General features: G+C 37.8%; 1 protein-coding gene across 8 annotated transcripts in view; it reads left to right on the top strand.

Annotated features, from left to right (window-relative positions):
• Nucleotides 1–19,763, top strand: part of PREX2 (phosphatidylinositol-3,4,5-trisphosphate dependent Rac exchange factor 2) — a 257,393-nt gene that overhangs the window by 124,336 nt on the left and 113,294 nt on the right. For 7 of the 8 annotated variants that reach the window (XM_067553641.1, XM_067553642.1, XM_067553643.1 and 4 more), the window contains 7 exons: nt 1,414–1,499; nt 4,239–4,375; nt 10,053–10,170; nt 11,000–11,184; nt 14,016–14,177; nt 18,448–18,670; nt 19,129–19,336. In XM_067553641.1, the coding sequence (XP_067409742.1) occupies nt 1,414–1,499; nt 4,239–4,375; nt 10,053–10,170; nt 11,000–11,184; nt 14,016–14,177; nt 18,448–18,670; nt 19,129–19,336 (1,119 nt within the window). The remainder of the gene's footprint in view (nt 1–1,413; nt 1,500–4,238; nt 4,376–10,052; nt 10,171–10,999; nt 11,185–14,015; nt 14,178–18,447; nt 18,671–19,128; nt 19,337–19,763) is intronic. The other variant, XM_067553649.1, reaches the window with a different exon arrangement.

Genomic DNA, 19,763 nt, shown 5'->3' with positions numbered 1-19,763 from the left:
ACATTTATCTCTTTCTGATTCTCAACATTATTATTATTTATCATCTTTATTAATCATGCCTAAGGGTACATCTACACATCCCACAGCAACAAACCTCCCAGCTTAGGTCAACGGACTCGGGCTTGCGGGGTTTCATTAGCATTCTAAAAATAGCTGCACCGAGACTGCTTTAAAATTACATTTAGGATCTGACACCTAAGGAGGGCATATTTTTGTCACTGGAATTTGCTGATTCATCAAAATTAAAATATACTCTGGAAATAGTTCTATTCTGACAAGTTCCAACAGAACCCTGCCAGGTTTCCCAGCTCCTTGGCAGCCTGTCTGGTGGATAATGGGGAGCTGAGAGATTGGAAGCACCTCAGCAGCCTGGGTCCCCAAAGCATTTAAAGTCTACAGCTCCTCAGCAGCCTGGCAGTCGGTTTGCCCAGAAGTCGAGGATCTCAGGGCTGCCACAGTCTGTGGCTCTGGGGCAGCCTACCAGATGGATTACCTCTGCGCTTAGGACTCCAAGATTTCCAGGGTCTGTGGCTCTGCCCAGAATTTTGAAATTATTGGTTTTCATTCCAAATTGGAACAAAAAAAATTTGAAATATTGAAATTCTTCATGTGACGGAATTACCTTTCTCAGAACCGCTCGGCTATTTAGTCTTATAATCTCATCATGCGGCTATCTCTGGGCCAAGTTTGGATGTCCTTACTGAATAAGGGCATCACAATCAGTCCTCTATCTTTTTTGTCCCTATTTGTTCTTCTCTGTGATTTTCTTTGTAATTCATAGAACTGGATGGAAATTTTCATTGAGATTTGGCCATTTCTTAAAACCGGAATTTTGGGTAAAAAGATTTAAGTTTTTCTGAATTTTTCAAATATAGCCTATCGAAACTTCAAATGAAAAAGTTTAGCCTGTAGTTCTTATGAGCACGTTTTTCATTTTTTGATATCATCGTGAAGTAAGGAATGTAAAGAGAGAGCAAGAATGTAAAACAGCAATGTCTGAAAACCCAGGCCCCTTCAAAGTGTTTCATATGGGGTCCAAAACTAGATGAACCTCAAATGAGTAGACACTTTTGAAAACATAGGCCTTAATCTCTATTTTACTGAGTTCTTGTTGTAAAATGGATTAATATGCTCCTGCTTTCATGGGTATTGTGAAGGTAAATTCATTCTATATGTAAAAATCTCAAGTAGAATGTAATGAGCACTATAAAATAGAATATAAATGAATAAAAAGCTTTGGTCAAACAGTCTCTCCTTTTCGTTTAGCTCTCTTTATTTTTAAAAAGTATGAGAAATGAGTGGAGTTTAAGTGGATTTTTACTACCTGTTACTTTTCCCATTGTGACCAATATTTCCTTTAAAGAATAAAATGTCAACATCTGATATTTGATCTTGAATCTCTATTGATGTTAGGACAGTGAAGATCCCTGACTCTGCAGATGGACTTGGATTCCAAATTCGGGGCTTTGGTCCATCAGTTGTCCATGCTGTTGGGAGAGGTAAGTAGTAGGAGCTAAATGGAATCTGTCTGACATATTATTAGGACTGGTTGAGGTTGATCAAATTTACAGTTATAATTTCAGTTTACATATTCTTTCCTGTTGAGAAAAACATGATAAAATAAAATTTGAGTAAGATTTTTAATTTTTTTACCCTTGAAAAATCTTCAGAATGTTATTTTGTTACAAGTATAACAAATGGTAAATATCTAGCCATTCAAAATACTGTTTTATGAATATCCTAATTTGGCTAAAATTTAGACTCTTTTCTTGGTTTTTACAAATATTTAGATTAGTTCTTTCAGTAACATTTATATAAGTTTTAAGATCAAATATCCTCTACAGATTCAGGAAAAATGCAAAAGTAATTGACACAGTGAAGGCTACTTTGTTATTAAATTACATGTGGATGGTCTGACTCATCTGAAAACTCTTTTGAGAACATATGTGTAGTTTGGACAAATCCTTTGATACAGCTCTGGGCTCCAGTGACTTAGACCATTTTACTAACTACAGATGTTTGCTGTTTTATGTCCTTTCTGTGACATGATTGCCAAACATTTGCCCACTCTTTTAACCCAATGTATTCTGATTTGCTGTTCTGACACTGATGAGGAACAGAATTCTCTAAGTCCCTATCGCTGACTATAGAAAACAACCTGTTGTGTGTTGTGAAAAGCAGAGCTCATTTAAAGCATCTTTTTAGCCTGTGCTGTGGCAATTTACCCCCTATAACTGAGAAACTTTAAACCAAGCAGTGTGATTAAGTTTGGCAAAGCAACCAGTTGAAAGAACCAGTCAGTTTTGGCCTGAGTTGTGGTGCCAGAAACCAGGTCTTCAAGGGCAGAGAGTCTAATGCACACCAATCTGTTAATTACTGCCACACCTGGGTCCCAGTTCAGTTGTCCATCCTTATTCATCAAAGCATTTAAGGAAATAATTTAGTCCCATTGAGCTCGATGGCATGTAAGCATATGCTTCAATGAAATTGTTGAACATGGAGGCACTTAAGCAAATGCTTAAATGCTTTGCTGAACTGGGACCATGGTTTTCAGGAATCTGAATAACATTTCTGCAGTCTTGAAGGATATTATTTAATGGAGTTTGTTTAAGCTTTGTCTGTAAATTCAGATATTTGTTGGAACCAGATTAGCTGATTGTGGTGTAATTTCCAGACACTTTACTTTGGTAACTTAATTTAAAATGCAGCTATAGTCTGTAAAAATTGATTGTTAAAAATCATATTATGGGATTCCAGATTTATTTTTTCAATTCCTTCCTTATCAAATTCAGACTGTTTACAAATCAAAATATGATTGTGCTATTTGCCAACCCCTCAACCTTGCAGGAGGGCCTCAATTATTTTGTATCAGCCTGGGGGCATAACGGTTAGTCTTCATTGGCGTCTTTTGTTGGCAATCTCAACAGAGGAGTAAGGAATGGAATATGCCTGGAGACCAAACTAACTTCAAACCCCAAGAGCCAGTCCCTCCAGAATAGATCTGAGGCATACTGGCAAGACATTTTACACTGCCACTACCTTTGCTGTACTAATTCAGTGGACAGAGGACTCTTTCAAGGTTGTCACTCTAATATGGAAACAAATCACTGAAATGTGTATTTTATTTTATTTTATTCAGAGTATTCTTCATTTTTATTCATAATTATTAAAGTTAATAAAAGTTCCTGTTCCAATAACCTTTGAACATTTTCTCTTCAAGCTGGAAGCTAGTCATTTTCCATTACAGATGAAATGGTAAAGATATTAAAATAAGAAATGAATACACAGAAATGCCCTTGGGCTTGGATTTTTCACATACTGTTTGACAAGAAACTCCTGGTCTGTTTTAATACTTGCTTTGAATTACAGGGATAGTTGTCAGAAAACTTCTGATTTTTATTTATCAATAGAGACATTTGCTATAATCAAAGAACAAAGGCTTATGACACTGAATAGAATTTAAAGTAAAATGATGATCTATATCATAAAAAATTATTTTCAAATTACTGATTCAAATCTTCCCCAGCATTTTCAGCTAGGTTCTTGGGGAAATTTAGCAACAAACTGACTATGGGCCTCATTTGGTAGTGTCTAGCAATTTTTCAGAATTTGTTTCACAACAGAATTTGACTCTGAAAGGGAGAATATTAAGGTATTTTTAATAACTCATAAAGTTATTTATTAATCATTGCTTTTTATAGTCACACAACTAGAAGCTTAAAACTAAAATCTGTTTTTCCTTACTAAAATAACATTTCCTTAATTGCAGGTGCACACTGGTTTGTTGTTGTTGGGTTATACATCAGTACTGGGCTGTTGGCAATATATTATTTTTAGTGAAATAGTCCATTACATCACTTTATTTTTATAAGCTATAAAGTATTACATGGATTTTGCAATGAGACACAATAAAACCAACAGAGGCTATCTTGTTCTGCGATATTTTATCAGGTGAAATTTATTCTAAGACAATAACAATTAAATTGATATAGCTAAGGTTTGTATTAGCTCTCTGAACAGTTTTTCAGTAAAATATTCTCCAGAATCATGATGTAGTCACTATTCTGGGGATCCTCTAGAATGAAACCCTGAAACTTTGCAGTCTCATTGTCTTCAGAAACCTACAGTACTAGCAACAGTCATGAAAGAATCAGCAGTAGCAGATACTGATGCAGAATGAAGCACTTGGATTGTATGTTTAGTATGGAATTTGGCAACTTTCACAATTGTTTTTAAAGGAACTGTGGCAGCTGCAGCAGGTCTCCACCCTGGACAGTGCATAATCAAAGTGAATGGAATTAATGTCAGCAAAGAGACTCATGCAAGTGTTATTGCCCACGTCACAGCCTGCAGGAAATACAGGCGTCCAATGCAGGTAGATTAGTTTACTGCTTTCACCCTCATTGCTCTACCCATTGCTTACTTTTGTTCTTTACATCCAGTGGTGGGGGAATAAAAGGGCGGTGGCTAATTAAAATATAAAAAGCTGATTACTTAATATTTATTGCTGACATTCAAGGTCTGTTTAACTTTTGCTTCAAAAAATAAGCTTTTAACTAAATAGTTTTCTCATGTTGTCTTTTAAAAGGATTATTTTCAGCACTATTATAGCTCTGTGCAGAAAACACCATGAAATATATTCTCATCTGGTTGGAGAGGGGTTTACACAGTTAGCTGCATGCTCCTGAGAACACAATATAAACAGTTGATCTTTTTCCTGACTTTTATTAACACTTCAGTACATACAGAGCAGATTGAATATATCCTGTCTATAAAAGTCTCTCTACACTTAGATTACAGTGCAGTGTTTGGAGATATTAAGGATTCTGAGTTTCCTTTTTTTATTTGAGCAAATAAATTATTCTTGCTTTAAGTTTAGAAAGAAAATCTAATGTCCACAGTAATTGTCATGAGAAAACAAAACAGCTGAATACAGTAATGTAACCTTTCCATGTTCTTGGAAATTCTTCATAAACTGTGAACCAGTTAATTAACTTCACAATGACTTTCAGTGCATTTTAAAATCCAATTAAAACTAAATGTGAAATCCTCCCCTCAAACCTACTGAACAGATATGAGATAAGCAGCAGAAATAGGGGATTGTTTCAACTGCAACATGCACATATGGCTTCATGAAAATGTTTCTTTGGATTTCTTTGTGCTCCAATACAGAACTGAAGCAATTACATACCGTGTCCAAATTGAGTGCAACAGATCTCTGAATGCTGGTCAAAATGACATGGATGGCTCCTCCTGGAGTTTTTACTCCCAGATACAGTAGCATGGATTCTTTTGCCCTAAACGGGGCTAAATTAAAGGAACAAAAAGTATTTTATACCTGAGACTAACTGTTTCACAGATATGGATTTACTATGGAGTTGAGTGGGCATCCAGAAAAGAGGAACTTAAAAATTGACTGCTTGCATGCCTATCTTGGGGTGCACAATTGCTGCAACTTGATTTGAATTCCATTAAAAGTTACTTGGTATATCACAAAATATGTATTCTTCTTCAAACATATAGCATTTCCCAAAGTTTAGAAGCTCATCTGGCTCAGAGCAGCATGCTGAAATTTCCAAAGATAACACAAATCTCTACAGTCTGAGGGCTGTAAAACTTTGGTTTAATTTTGTTTGGGGGTTTTATTGTGTGGCTGCTGAGTGGTGCTGGTGGCCTGTGAAATAAAGGAGGTCAGACTAGGTGATCTGGTGATCCTTTTTTATATCACTCTTGGAAAACCTTGCTAAGAATAATATATTTTGAAATAGTCTTTTGTGTGAACTTGTGTGACTTTTCTAGTTTCTGATACATCAAACTGGAGTGTTAGTGGTTCTGCTGGCTGGTAATACTTCAGCACAAGGACATCCGTTATTATTTAATTTCAGCATGCCGACCTTCCCAGTCCCTCTCAACATCCTACCTTGTGAGCTAACAGATGGGTTCCAGTACTGCAGCCATGTGTGGACAGAACATGGACAGAAAATTTATCTTTCCTATGGTACGCTTTTCACATCCATTGAAGCTGGCATATCTACGACTGCCTTGATGTTGTTCGGTTCTGCTTTTGGTCCCTCTGCTATGGATAGTTGTAGATGTTATGTATTCTCATGCTGTTTGAGTCACACTTTTTCTGAGTTCAGTTTTATGATCTTGTTCCTGCATTGCTGTAGAAACTTGAAGTTTTCTGTCATACTCTTGTTTAGCTTCTCTATCATTGTTTCCTTCATTTACATGAGGATATCATCTGCAATTATTTTCACCCCAGGCTGCCTTTCCAATGCTTGGGTGCGTCCTCTCTGGAACATCTCTGGGGCTGTGCTCATGCCCCTTGGCATGCACAGCCATCTATAGTGACCAAATGGAATTGCAAAGGTTGTCAGCATGCTGGACTCTTTATCCAGCCTTATGTGCCAAATTCTACCCTTCACATTATAGACTATAAAGATTCTGTCTTTGGAAAGTTCTGTCAAGATGTCATCAATTGTGGGCATTGGATAGGGATGTCTGTTCAGTGCCTTGTTCAATAGCTTTAGATCTATGCAGATATGTAATTTGCCTGATGGCTCCGTTACCTATGCCATTCTTCTTGCCCAGGCTATACGGCCTCTACAGATGCTATGATATGCCTGGTCTGCAGACTTTCATGCTCCTTGAGTACTGGATTACATAGTGCCACTGGAATTTTACTTCAATGGTAAACTCACATGTTCCACTGTCTGGTCTGTTTCCTCTTGAAGCTTTCCTTTGAGGCACCCGTTGCCTTTGAAAACATCCTCATATCCTTTTAAAGTTGTATCCATGGGATTTCCCTTTTTGCTTCTTGCACTGTAGCTATAAAATTCTGGTGCTGCACCTGATCGAATCTGTGGCTTATATGGCTGCATTCTCCAACAGGGGTCGATGGTGCTTATCATCCACCACCACAAATTTGAACTGGTATCATCTGTTATCTTTTGGGTTAGTAACTATGAGGTCACATTTTCCTATGGACAGCATTAAGCTCATGTTGTACATTATTAGATTGTGTCTGCTCTCTCTAAAGGGTATGTTTGATCATATTGCAGGAGGCCCCACTATCCCACTGAAATTGTTTCCCGGTTAACACTTGCATGCATGGAGGTTGGCATTGTCTCTTGTTGCTTTCCTGTCCCAACAGCCTACTTTTAGATTCAGAGAGAGAGTGACATCATCACTGCTGTCTGATGTGCCATCTGCTTCTTGTACAAGTCTGAATGATTCTTTCTGGGACCGTTCTCCGCTCTTTTACACATTGCTAAAATGATTCAACTTGCCACATTCCTTATAATGCTGTCCTAGGGTGGGGCACATCTCACTGACCCGCTCATGCTGTCTCCCACAGTTAATGCCCTTCACTGTGGTATGGAACCATGGCTACCTGCTCTCCTGTGCTGTTGACCACATGTATGTGTGGGAGTGCTGTGACTCCTAGGGATTTCATCCTTTCACTGAAGGCTTCTGCTGTGCACTCTATGTCTAAGGATCTGTCTAATGTGAGATTGCCTTTCCAAAACAGCCGCTCCCATGGGTGGTGATCCCAAGTGCCACAGACTGTCCTGTCCCAAATTGGTGAGTCTGTCAAGTCTCCAAAATTACATGTAGCAGGCAGTGTGCATAAGGCAGAAACAGGGATCTGTCCACTCCCCTTCGGCTTGGTCTCCAGTGAAAAACCTGTGTCATGCCACAGTTTTGTTCTGCTTTAGGGAGTAATAGTTTCCCAGGACTGCTGTGAGGCTTGAGGCAGTAGTGGGCTTCAGATGGGTGCAGATCTCTCTGCCTGGCTTCCCAATTAGTTTTACTTTCCTGCTGTTGTTGTCTTCTTGCAGATGTCCAGCTCAAACTCCTCCTTTCCCTGGTCCATCACTGGGCTAGGTTTGAATCTGCAAAATCCAGGGCTCTGGGGGGCTTCTAACTGAGTTCCATGGCTCACAATGCCAGCTGCTGCACTGCTGAGAACTCACAACTCAGATGCTGTCACCATGTTTCATTCACAAAAAGTGAAACTGTGAATGCAGATTAAGTTGAACAAGTGGAACCTTATTAAACCCTGTGCACTGCTCTGTCTGTGTGGCTGAGTTGCTTCCTGTCTTACTCCACCCATTCCCTGTCTTCCTGGTGTGCTCTCAATAACAGTCCCTCTGACTTCAGTTCCCTCCACTGATCATGATACAACACCTACTGGTTTCTTTTTTGGTTACACTAAACATGACTTGACAGAAGATCCTGCAGAGTTTGTGTATGAGCTTTAGCTTACATGCATTACATAGAACTCTTGGAAAACCTTGCTAAGAATAATATATTGTGGAATAGTCTTTTATATTAACTTTTGTGATCCTGCATTTTCAGCATAAATAAATAGAAATATGTTTCAGATAATGTTACTCCTTGTGAAAGGCTGTCTAATGTCAGGTTGGGGAATAGTTAAGGAACCTGTTCTCTGTCAGCCAGAACAAAGCAGCCTTTGAACCAACAATGGGTACTTCAGTCTAACCTTAGATATGAGAATAGGTACTGGCTGAGTGCTGCCCATGTGCCTGAGCAGAGTAGACTTGTAAAAGCACTTCTGCAGTTAAATCAGCAACATCTAGAAATACCTGGGAAGCAGAATGCATTCAAAATGATTTCCTATGGCCTCCTTGTGCACAACAAAGTGCAGATAATCAAGGGAGCTCCTTAAGAAGATTTTGTCCAAAAGTTAAAATACAAAATGTTAAGCGTTGACCTCTCCACTTCTTCCTGACTCTTTCTCCCAGTCCCCTCCTCTTTTTTAATTTTTTTTATCCCCACCCTAACATGTTATACTGTGTAATATTGCCTGATTTAGAATTGTTCGGTCTTGCAGCTTTGACTAGTCGTAAAGTTGCATAATTGCATAATTGTACTGGCTATCCTGTGAAATGTGCAGTATTTGGTAACATAAACAAACTGTATGTTTATCTTTTTGTATTTTTTATAGTTTTTTTATGAAAAGTAATTAAAAATTAACAAAATGTTAAGCACCCTTAATGAGATATAAATAATTCAGAGTAAAAGGTAAAGAAGATTCAAATTATATTAACCCATTACTTTGCAGATGATTGTAAAGGTAATGAATGTGTATTGTACCTCAACAAAGCCCAACATGGCTTAAGAATTTGTATGAAAGATACTGAAGTTTAACTCTTGTCATCCTTGCTTAACTTTCATTTTATCCCACTCATTTCTCTTTGGAGGCTGTGGTTTCAGTTCAGTCACAATGCAAAATTATTTTTGTTGTTTATTCTGCTACAGTCATTGGAGGGTGAGAGATTGACAGGTACATTGGATGTCAGCTATGGGGATGAGAAGGGTATTCTGCATATTCCATATTTGATTAGCATTATACATTATTAAATATATTGAAATATTAATTAGACCCCAAAGTATCTGATTACACAGCCCCCCATTGTTGGTAACAAGTAAGACCAAGTTCTGTGCAACACTTATGAGAAAAAAACATCTGGTCTGCATGGAATAGAGGCAATTCTACACTGCGTATAGGCATAAGGAATCCTACAGGCACCCCCAGCGCAGTTCTCCAGATGCACATAATGCAAAGTGAGAGTGTTGTGCCTCCATCGTTGGTGTTCGACAATTTGATGCAAGCCCCAGTAGGGGCACAACAGGTTTAGTGAGATAGAAGTTGGTTCTGTTATTTTTATAGCTTCCTGTCATAACAAGGTTTTCAGTGTATTAAAACAAGTTGATTTAGATATGCTTAAAGGGCATTTTTATTGACACACAAAACAAAGTGTTGCCATATTGCATATACTGTTAAAAAAATGAACTGATGAAATCTCTGTTATTGGTACAGTTGTTTCCCTACAACTGGTTTTAATTAAAATCAATCTCACTCCTCTGTCATTTCCAATGTTATTGTTTGTTTTCAAACTGAAGTACAGATAGGAATTGATAAACATTCTTTTGAGGTAGGGAATTGAAATAACTATTTCCTGTTTGAAAGCAGTGAAATGAGGCAGCTTTTATTATACATGCAATTTCTTTTTCATTTTTAGCAAGATTCCATACAGTGGGTATATAACAGTATTGAGAGTGCACAGGAAGACCTTCAGAAAGCGAACTCCAAATCCCCTGGAGATGAGGGAGGAGATGCCTTTGACTGCAAAGTGGAAGGTGTGATCTTTATTTTTAGCACATCATCCTTTAGAATGTTTTCTGTTAGCAAGGAACATAGAAATTTCTTCTTCCCACTAGGGAAGCTGCAAGCAAACTACAGATTTTAATTTACATAAGGATTTATATGAAATTGCTTATCTGACACAGAAGAGAGTTAAAAATACCATTGCCCTATAATACTGTGTGAACTAGCTGAACAGTTCCTTGGGTCTGTAATAAATTTTGTAGTATGGTACTTTCATGAAAATCTCATTCATTAGCATTCATAGGAAACCTTATCCTATAAATGATCTGGTTTAAATTCACAATTTTCACAATTTGGTTTAAATTCACAATTTTCACAATTTTAATACCATTTTTTAAAATTGGATTTTTTATGCGTCTACAAGGATGATTGAGAAAATGATTAGTAACTGACTTTCAATTAATTTCTCTGGGCAAATGCTGCCATCAGAGTTGTATGTGTATCTCTGGAGCAAGAATTCAGTCATTAGTGTTAGAATTCCACAATTTAACAAGGGTCTTTCAACTTTCCATTCTTGTTTGTTGCAACTATATCTCCAGCTTCTAAGAAAAGCTGAATGTCTCCCTTTACAAGCAATGAGTTGTGTCATAGACACTGTTACACTGGCTTCCTCACACTTCTTCATCTAATCCATGGTTTAATCAGCCCCAGACGTGAGTTTGTCACCCAGCTGGCAGTTAGGATTTCAAACTATCAAAAGATCCCTACTTCTATAAGGTCTGCCGTGATGGTTATTGTATTTCAATTTAAGTCTGAAGCAGCCAAAACAAAACTAATTAAAATTAATTTTCTTTACTGTAGAAGTAATTGACAAGTTTAACACAATGGCAATAATTGATGGTAAGAAGGATCATGTGAGTCTGACTGTTGATAATGTTCATCTGGAGTATGGAGTGGTTTATGAGTATGACAGTACTGCTGGAATAAAATGCCGTGTGGTGGAGAAAATGATTGAACCAAAGGGCTTTTTCAGCTTGACTGCAAAGGTATGAGGGCTATGTAGAAAAATTGCATTTTTATATGTATTAATTTTGTATTATACTTAATTCCTCTGATGTCACATCTGTCTGTTATTGATTGGTAGGATTATAAATGTTTTATTTCAACTCTAATATTTGCAGGTCACCTTTATCCCGTTGACATTTTGAATCATAATTGTGTACTCAGTAAGCAAACAAGTTATGTTGTGGTCATAAATTGAACTTCTAAACTCCACAAATGACAAAGAACTGAAAAATCCCTTTTTTGCTATCAAAAAGGCTTCAAATAAGTCCATAGACTTATTATAATTGAACCTCAAAACTTTTTGAAGGGTGAGGATAGGAATTGTGACACACAAAATATTGAAGACTCAGTTTTCAAATGGTCTGTAGCCTTGACCTCCAAAACTGCAAGTGCAACTTTCTGACATTGTTTCTATGCATGCACAAAAGTTGCAAGATGCCTAGCTGTTTTTTGGCATATTACCTTCCATATACAGAAAAATGCATCTGCAAAAACATAGTTTAGGAAAATGGTGCACAAAATTTTAGAGGCTGCTTTGGAAATTTTCCCCTGAGTACTTCCAAGCTGCAAAAGTGGGACTTCTTATTAATAACATGGGAAAGATTACTTAATTAGAGCTGTTGTATTTTACATCTAACTATTAATTAGCATTTCACGTAGGAAGATAGCTTTTTATTAATTCCTGTTTCGTCACTTACACAGTTGCCAACAAGGATAAATAAAAATTAAAGCCAAAACTTTGTAGCATGAATTCAATTTTTGCAGGTTATCTTTTCATTGATTAAATCATTGAACCACAAAGATGTTACTACTTGCTTTAATAATACAGTATATAGAAGTGTTTGTAATTCAAGTAATTTTTAATTTTTACTGATCTTATATTTTTAGGTTTAATTTTTCCACCGCCATACTCTATTTGTTAGAAAAATAGCACTTCCAGAACACTGACTTTTGGCCGCTTTTTTTTTTTAATTAAATCTTGTACTATGATTTCATCAAGGCTTCACAGGTCAAGAAAAGTTGGGTCAAACCAATTTAGGAACTGGTTGTAGTTCTTCAAGGAACACCTAGGTGCTTCAGAAAGTGTTGCTTGTTAATCGGTGTGTCTGTCTTCCCTCTAAAGATATGTCTACAATTACAGTGGCATGTAGACTACAAACACTGCCTGCCAAGTTAACACAGGAATAAATAGCAGTGTAGACAGTGAGGCACTGCTTAGGCAAGTAGAATGCCTTGCACACCTGAACCGTATGGAATATACCCTAAATGACTCTGTACATGCCCAAGCAGTAACTCCCACATCCAAACTGCTATTTTTAGCAGTGTATTGTCCCCCTGCCTCCCTCTGTGCAGCCTTTCCCCACTGCCTCCCTGCTGCTGGAGTTTTTCACTGCCACTTGTAGCTGCGTACCACAGTGAAATATGTGGATGCAGAGAGCCTTTCACTGCGGCATGTAGCTACACGTTTAGTGTCTACTGTACATGCTGCCAAAAGTGTAGATACAGCTTAAGTCAATACACACCACTGTCTCATTATGGTATCAGGAATCACAGATACTGCAAAAACTGAGCTTGATTCTTAAATTGGTTTGCATTTTGTGTAGTTGTTTACACTAGTGCAAAATTGGTGTATAACACTACAAACTCAGAATGGTAGCATTTTACATCTGCTTTACACTGATGTGAATGACTACACCAAGTGTAGGTTAATGGAGAATCCGACCCCCCCCCCAACTGTCTTTCATGTGGGATGTTAAACAGAGATTATGATAATTAAAAATGTCCTGGCACTTGACTAAATTCCAACTTGAAATTTCAGAAGGTGGTTTCACATTCTACTAACCTAAATTCCTGCTGCATTTTCAGTTGGACATAATACTTTTCTTCATTTCTCTCTTGTGTTGCTTTGCAATATTAAGTAGCTGTATATTCCTTTCCAAGGCAGCTACGTTTCAGTAGGGTTGGGAAGGGGACCCTTCTGTATTGCTTTCCTCCACTGCAGAGGGGTGAGGTTTAATTCTTCAAAGTTTTGTAAAGCAGGTCAAGATTCTCAAATGAAAGATGATATAGAAGTGCAGTGTTTTACCATTATTAAATATATAATGGAAAATGTGATCCAAAGCTGTGCTGCAGAAGACTTGGTACTGTTTTTAAATAAACTTCGTTATAACAATAGAGGAAGCAAACATTTTGAAGAAGAGTTTTGCATTATTAATTAGATCCGAGGAAACTGAAACTTTTAATTATGGCCAAAGCAATTGGGAGCCTTTAATTAACATATTGACTAAGTACAGGGAAAGAGTTGTACCTTAATGAATGTGATAATTGTCAGCTCATCTATGCTGAAGAAATAGTAAAAATGACCAAGCTGAGTTTTGATGTATTCTTATTCCATGTGTCAGTATCACATATGCTACTGACAGGTTAAAGTTTTATTACAAATGTTGTAGCTTATAAATAAGCATCTCATAATACGTACATTTAAATGAAATAAATGGTTGCTAGCAGAAAATGTATTTCAAGAGAGACATAATAGTTACATCAGTAGTGGTAGAACAAGTCCATAAACACATTTGGCCTTGAAACAACTGTATGTAACTTGCATAGTTGGAGTTGCTATTACTAATACAAGAAGTTACCTAAAGGAAACCCTTTCATCTCCAAGCATGATCCTTTCTTGTTATGCAGCATACCTAAAATGTTAAATGACGATAGATTTTCATGTTTTTTGCTTCTAAATATCAGGACTGAAAAATAATGTTCATTTTAGATCTGAGTTCATAATCTACTGTCATTGTCTTTATTACTACAGATTCTTGAAGCACTGGCTAAAAGTGATGAGCAGTTTGTGCAAAATTGCAACAGCCTGAATTCTTTAAATGAAGTAATCCCCTCTGAGCTCCAAAGTAAATTCAGTGTCATTTGCAGTGAGAAAATGGAGCATATCTACCGAAGAATCTCTAGTTATAAAAAGGTATGGATCAGAAAATGTCTTGAAAATCTGCTATTTTCTTTTTTGGAAGAACAGACAAAAAGTAATTGAATTTTAATGTCTATTAAACATTTGTTGCAATGACAAAACTGGGGATTAAAGCTGAGCCACCCAGATATCTAAGCAATTGAATAATTATATTGTGGTGGGATATGTAGACCCCACATTGATGAGGAAGGTGCCAGAGATGCCACGAAGGCAGGGCTAACCCCAGCCCTGTGGCTTTGTCAATCGTTTATGATAGGCAGGGGGCCTTTAAAAGGGAGGAACCTGCAGTCAGCTGGGGTAGAAGGAGCAGGACTGCTCTAGGCGGATACTGCTGGAGTGGCTCCTGGAGCACAAGGGAAACACTCATCTGAGAGAGATTCACCCTGACCTTATGAGGAGTGCAGTGAGCTCCCAGGGAGAGACTTACAAAGGCCTGCAAGGAGCAGGGGCCCCTTGTAACAAGTAAGGAACTAGGGCTTGTGCTGGAGACACCTAGTGCAAGTAACCGGGTGTGGTCAGGTTCCCTCACCATCTGGAAGAAAAACCTCAGGGGACTCCTTTACATATATGTTTTTAACATATACCTTTCGTTATAATTTTCATTTCATGGTATAGATCATATCTTCTCTTGTCTTGTTCAGCATAGAGACTGTAACCAACTTGGTAACCAGAAATTCTGTGTATTTCCTATGAAAGACCATGGACTCCTGTCAATGCTGTAAAGCAATGGAGTGAATTTTCAGAACTTACCTGAAGTGAAGTGATATTAAATTCTTCTCCTACTACATGTTAATTTTAAATATAAAATTGTTGAAATTGAACTCATCACTTGAAAACTGTAGCTTGAGATAACCCTTTCCACCTTTACTACTAATAGATGGCCCTGTAAATTTTCAGAAAACTGTTAGATAACTGTTGGGTTTATAAAAATGGCAAATAGTATTGCATATTGCAAGGAAATGAGTGAACACTTCTTCAGTTTGGTCTTTAGTTTCACACAATTTCTGTGTGACTAGTTAACGAAGCTAGGCATAAAGTAATCAAACCTTTGCCCATTCTCCCAAGTGAACCTTTGTTTTTTCCCCTTCTAGCCTCTAGTTTCCTCCCTCCCTCCCCTACCCCCAATTACTTGTGAATTGTGGGGCTGATCTGAACAGGTCTGATACCTCTCCTTTGAATTGTTTGCACCCTGTGTCATCTGGATCTGGGATGTGAGATTTGCAAACTGGTGTGTTTTGGGATGCAAAAATTCAAAATAGAGGTGAGAGGTTTAATATGGACTCTACTAGACCCTTCATATTTCTGTGAAAATTGCGGGAGGGATGGGACGGAGACAGGGGGTATGCTCCCTAGAAGGTAATGACTCTTAGTGTATGTGTATGCAGTAGCTGGGAGGGTGCTCCTTAGTGTAGATGGACAGACAGTTTTGCCCTGCTTGAGCTAGCATGCTGAAAATAACAATGTGGCTGTGATGACACAGGTGGTGGCTTGGGGTAGCTACCCACTTAGTGTCCTGCTGAATACCCTGGGTACATACTTGGGTGGCTAGACTAGGCTGCCACCAATGCTGCTGAAGCCATACTGCTATTTTTAGCACATAAGCTTGAGCAGAACTAGAATGTGTCTGTCTACACACACTAGGAAGCACCCCTCCCGGCTGCTGGGTAGACATACCCCTAAAGACTTTGGCCAGTAGAAGCCAAGAGCCCAGAACCTCTTCCCAAAGGTATCTCTTGCTACTGCACCCTGGCAGCAAAGGTGGAGAGCAGAGAAATTGGTCACAGGAGGAGAGCCTCAAAAGGGTTCCAAAGCTCAAAAGCTTGTCTAAACATCCAGACATTCAGATGTTTGTCTAAAGTGAACCCCAGGCTTTCTGAGATGGGAGCATCACTTATTTTAACTGCTCAGTCAGAAATGTTGTTTAGAGGTTAGGTAAGTAATAGACATCTCGTATGCCTTTCCTGTTTCTTACTGTGAAAGAACTGAGTCTGAGGTGTAGTCTCTGTGAACAAGAGTCCAGGACAAGAACAGCAAAAGTTTGACTCTAGATGGAGCAGGAGTGTAGCCAGACATGATCTTCTGGCTGATGAGTGGGCCGGCCGAAAAACCCAAACTGCCTGCTTCACGTGATTGGAAGCATGAAGTTCAGGAAGCCTGATGCTCCAATTGCCGAGGGCAACTGGAGTGTCGGGCAGCTTAGTGAATCTTGGCTGGTCGCTTTCTGAACTTCCTGCTTCTTGCCTCTTGACTAGAAGCAGGAAGTTCAGGAAGCAACCGGCCGAGAAATTCCAGTTGCGCAGGTAGTTTAAGTGGAGCATGGGTGGGCCTGGTTTCAAAATGGGTGGGCCCTGGGTAGGCCCACCCATAGCTACGTCCCTGAGATTGAGGTACAATGGCACAGTCATGCCAGAAAATTTCACAAAGCCTTTAATTGCAATATCTGCTTTTAGCCAGTCTGAGTCCATGTTTTCAGAAGCCTCAAATTTATCCTCATCAAAATCAATAAGCATGATAGAGGTTTATAGTTTAGCTCTTAATGACTGTTAGAAACACATTCAGATTCCAGGAATAGATATGCCCTTCTTTTGGCAAAGTAAATGTAACCATGGTAACAAAAGTCTCTCAGAATGCCTTAGCTTTACTGTAAGTTTCACTGTGAAAGTTTGAACTCTATAAATAGAAACTCAGTGTCTTTCTACAGTTCCTGTTATTTGAGAATATATTGCTCATAATAGACATGGAGTCCAGTGCCATAGGCCCCAGATGTTTTTCAACACGTGTGAAAAGAATTTTGGGCTTGACTTATGACCTGATTAAATCATAACCAGACGTTTGGTGTCTGTGGAACAGGATGTGTGGGAGATTCAAATATGAAATATGTACTGCTTGGAGGAACATTTTTACCATTAAATGTTCTTAGTGCCTTCTTAATTCTTGGTACATTCTTCAGTTTTAAACAATTCCATAATTGGACTTCTTGTAATATCCAGGATCCTGTCCTAGCTACAAATATTTAGGTATAATTCATTAGTTGAATCCTGGTTGTACAGAAATGTTTATCAGGCTTACACAGAGTCAGTAGCATTACAGTAAACACATGTTTAAATCCCAGTACATAAAACTATCATTGCCATGTGCGGGGTTGTAGCCTGACTCAGCTAAAAGTTACTTGAAACTGGATAATTAATCAAATGTATATGGGCATTTAATAGAGTAAGCACTTTGAAAGGTAACTTTTAAAAATATTCTGATGCGTGAGACTAATAATCAACATTTTTTAATAAGGTATGTGCCCTACTATGCAATATTTTAACTGGAGATGAGATGTGATTAGAATATTTTGCTATTTGCAGGTGATGATGGATGTTCCCAATAAAATCTCCCCTGACTCCAGACTGTGAATTGGAAGGGATACATGTTTTCACATAAATCAGAATCCAGTTGTGTTTGACATCATGTGGCACCTAATCTAAGATTTTATAATGGTCTTGTCATGATGCCTATGATCTAATTCTCTAAAGTAACACTACTTTACAAAAAATAGTTATGGGAATGAACAGAAGATTCATTGATTCAGAGGAACACTATAGAAGTAAAATAGATGTACTGTCCGTGGGTCAATAAACATCCCTGTACTGTGTTTAAATCTAATTTTTCAAAGATTTATTTCTTAGAAGTCTATGCCTTATTTAACCAGTACATCTGTTTTCAAAGTTGAGGCATTTTCTAATTATCCAAGTATAGCAAAGTCTGTAAAATATGGAAATTGTAGTTTGTTTTACTGTAATTTTGCAGCAACTTCATTCTCAGTGTGATAAATTCATAATTTTAGCTTTCAGTTTTATGTTTATTAGAATCCAACTACAGCGAATATCTGAGAGTGTTTTTAGAAAATGCACACTTGAAAAATACCTGATATTTACTGTTTGTAGCATTGAAAATGGTTTATGGTGTAGGCTGGTAGACCCTCACGACCTCTCATACTTTGTGGAGATCATCCTCAGAAGCATGGGTCTTCAAATGTGGCTAATATTGACACGCTTCAAAGAAAATAAATGGTTAAATCCATATTAGAAATCTATTTTTTATTTGTAAAAATTACCCATAATTTGCCTTAATAAAAACCTAAAATCAGAAAACTCCTTACCTTCCCCCAAGCTTTTTAAGTTTTGTTTTCCAGCTGGCTGCCTAAATTTTGATCCAACTAAACACTTATGCATGGAACATCTATTAATCAGAATTTTCTTCTCTTTCTTACTTCTAGTTTTCCCGAGTGTTAAAAAATAGAGCATGGCCTACCTTTAAACAGGCCAAGTCAAAGATCTCACCACTTCACAGCAGCGATTTCTGTCCAACCAACTGCCATATTAATGTAATGGAAGTCTCTTATCCTAAAACCTCAACTTCTCTTGGTAGTGCCTTTGGTGTGCAGCTAGACAGCAGAAAGCATTCTTCACATGAGAAAGAAAACAAAAATAGTGAGCAAGGTAAGCCAGCATTCCCATGTAAACTTGAAAGAACAATATCTTCCAGCTCTCCTAGTTTATAGTTTTCAGATTTAACCAGTTCTGGGCACTATCTCAATATTAAACATAAGAACACTCCACCAAGAAATGGCTATATGTTGTAAGTATGGTTTGCTTATAAATTAATAAGAAATGCTAGACATAATTCTGTACTAACTCTTTCCTTTGTGTTACATTACATGGCACACCAACATGCAAAATTATATAGCCTTCCTCTTTGCCAAGAAAAGATTAACTAATTTTACCATGTTTTGTACTTCCAACACTGAATATGTAAGATAAAATATGAAAAATTAATGTTTTAATCAGGTAGTTATTTCCCGTTACAGATTTGACTTATAAAAGTAATTTTTACTGAGAGAAAAAATTGTGTTGAAAGATAGAAGATGTTAACTTGACCTTATTTGCATCACATGCAGGTAAACTGAGTCCCATGGTTTACATACAACATACCATTACCACCATGGCAGCCCCTTCAGGACATTCCCTAGGTCAACAGGATGGCCATGGTCTGCGATATCTCTTAAAGGAAGAGGACTTAGAAACACAAGATGTTTATCAAAAACTGTTGGGCAAATTGCAAATTGCACTGAAAGAGGTAGAAACATGTGTCTCTCAGATAGATGAGTAAGTAAATGATACCATCTGTCTATGCGTTTAACATTCCTGTGGAATATATTGATTAAGCAAATGTGGGCATTGCAAACTGTGGATGCATAAACTTCCTTGTCTAATGTGAACCCATCTGAACACTGTTGCATGAAATCAGCAGAAGCAGTCCCTGTTCATATTCAAGTAAAGCTACAATGGTCCAATGAATTTAAGTGCAGGCAATATTGAACTTTTTTCCCCCCTGAACCTGACAATGTTTCTGCATTGCTTCATTGAACCACTGTAGCTTTTCTCTTGGATATGGAAATATTAACTGTTTTGGGGGCAGAGGTAATATGAGATCTATGTGATCTCTCGGAATTCACTAGGAGAGAAAAGAAGAGCAAAGGAACAAAAAACAATTTTTATTTAAGTTTTGTGACACTACTGAGTGGCTTTAAAT

Source organism: Emydura macquarii, unplaced genomic scaffold (genome assembly GCF_026122565.2).
Source record: "Emydura macquarii macquarii isolate MOO-44397 ecotype Brisbane River unplaced genomic scaffold, CSIRO-AGI_Emac_v2 contig_1477, whole genome shotgun sequence".
Lineage (NCBI taxonomy): Eukaryota > Metazoa > Chordata > Testudines > Chelidae > Emydura > Emydura macquarii.
This window is presented reverse-complemented; position numbering and strand designations above follow the sequence as displayed.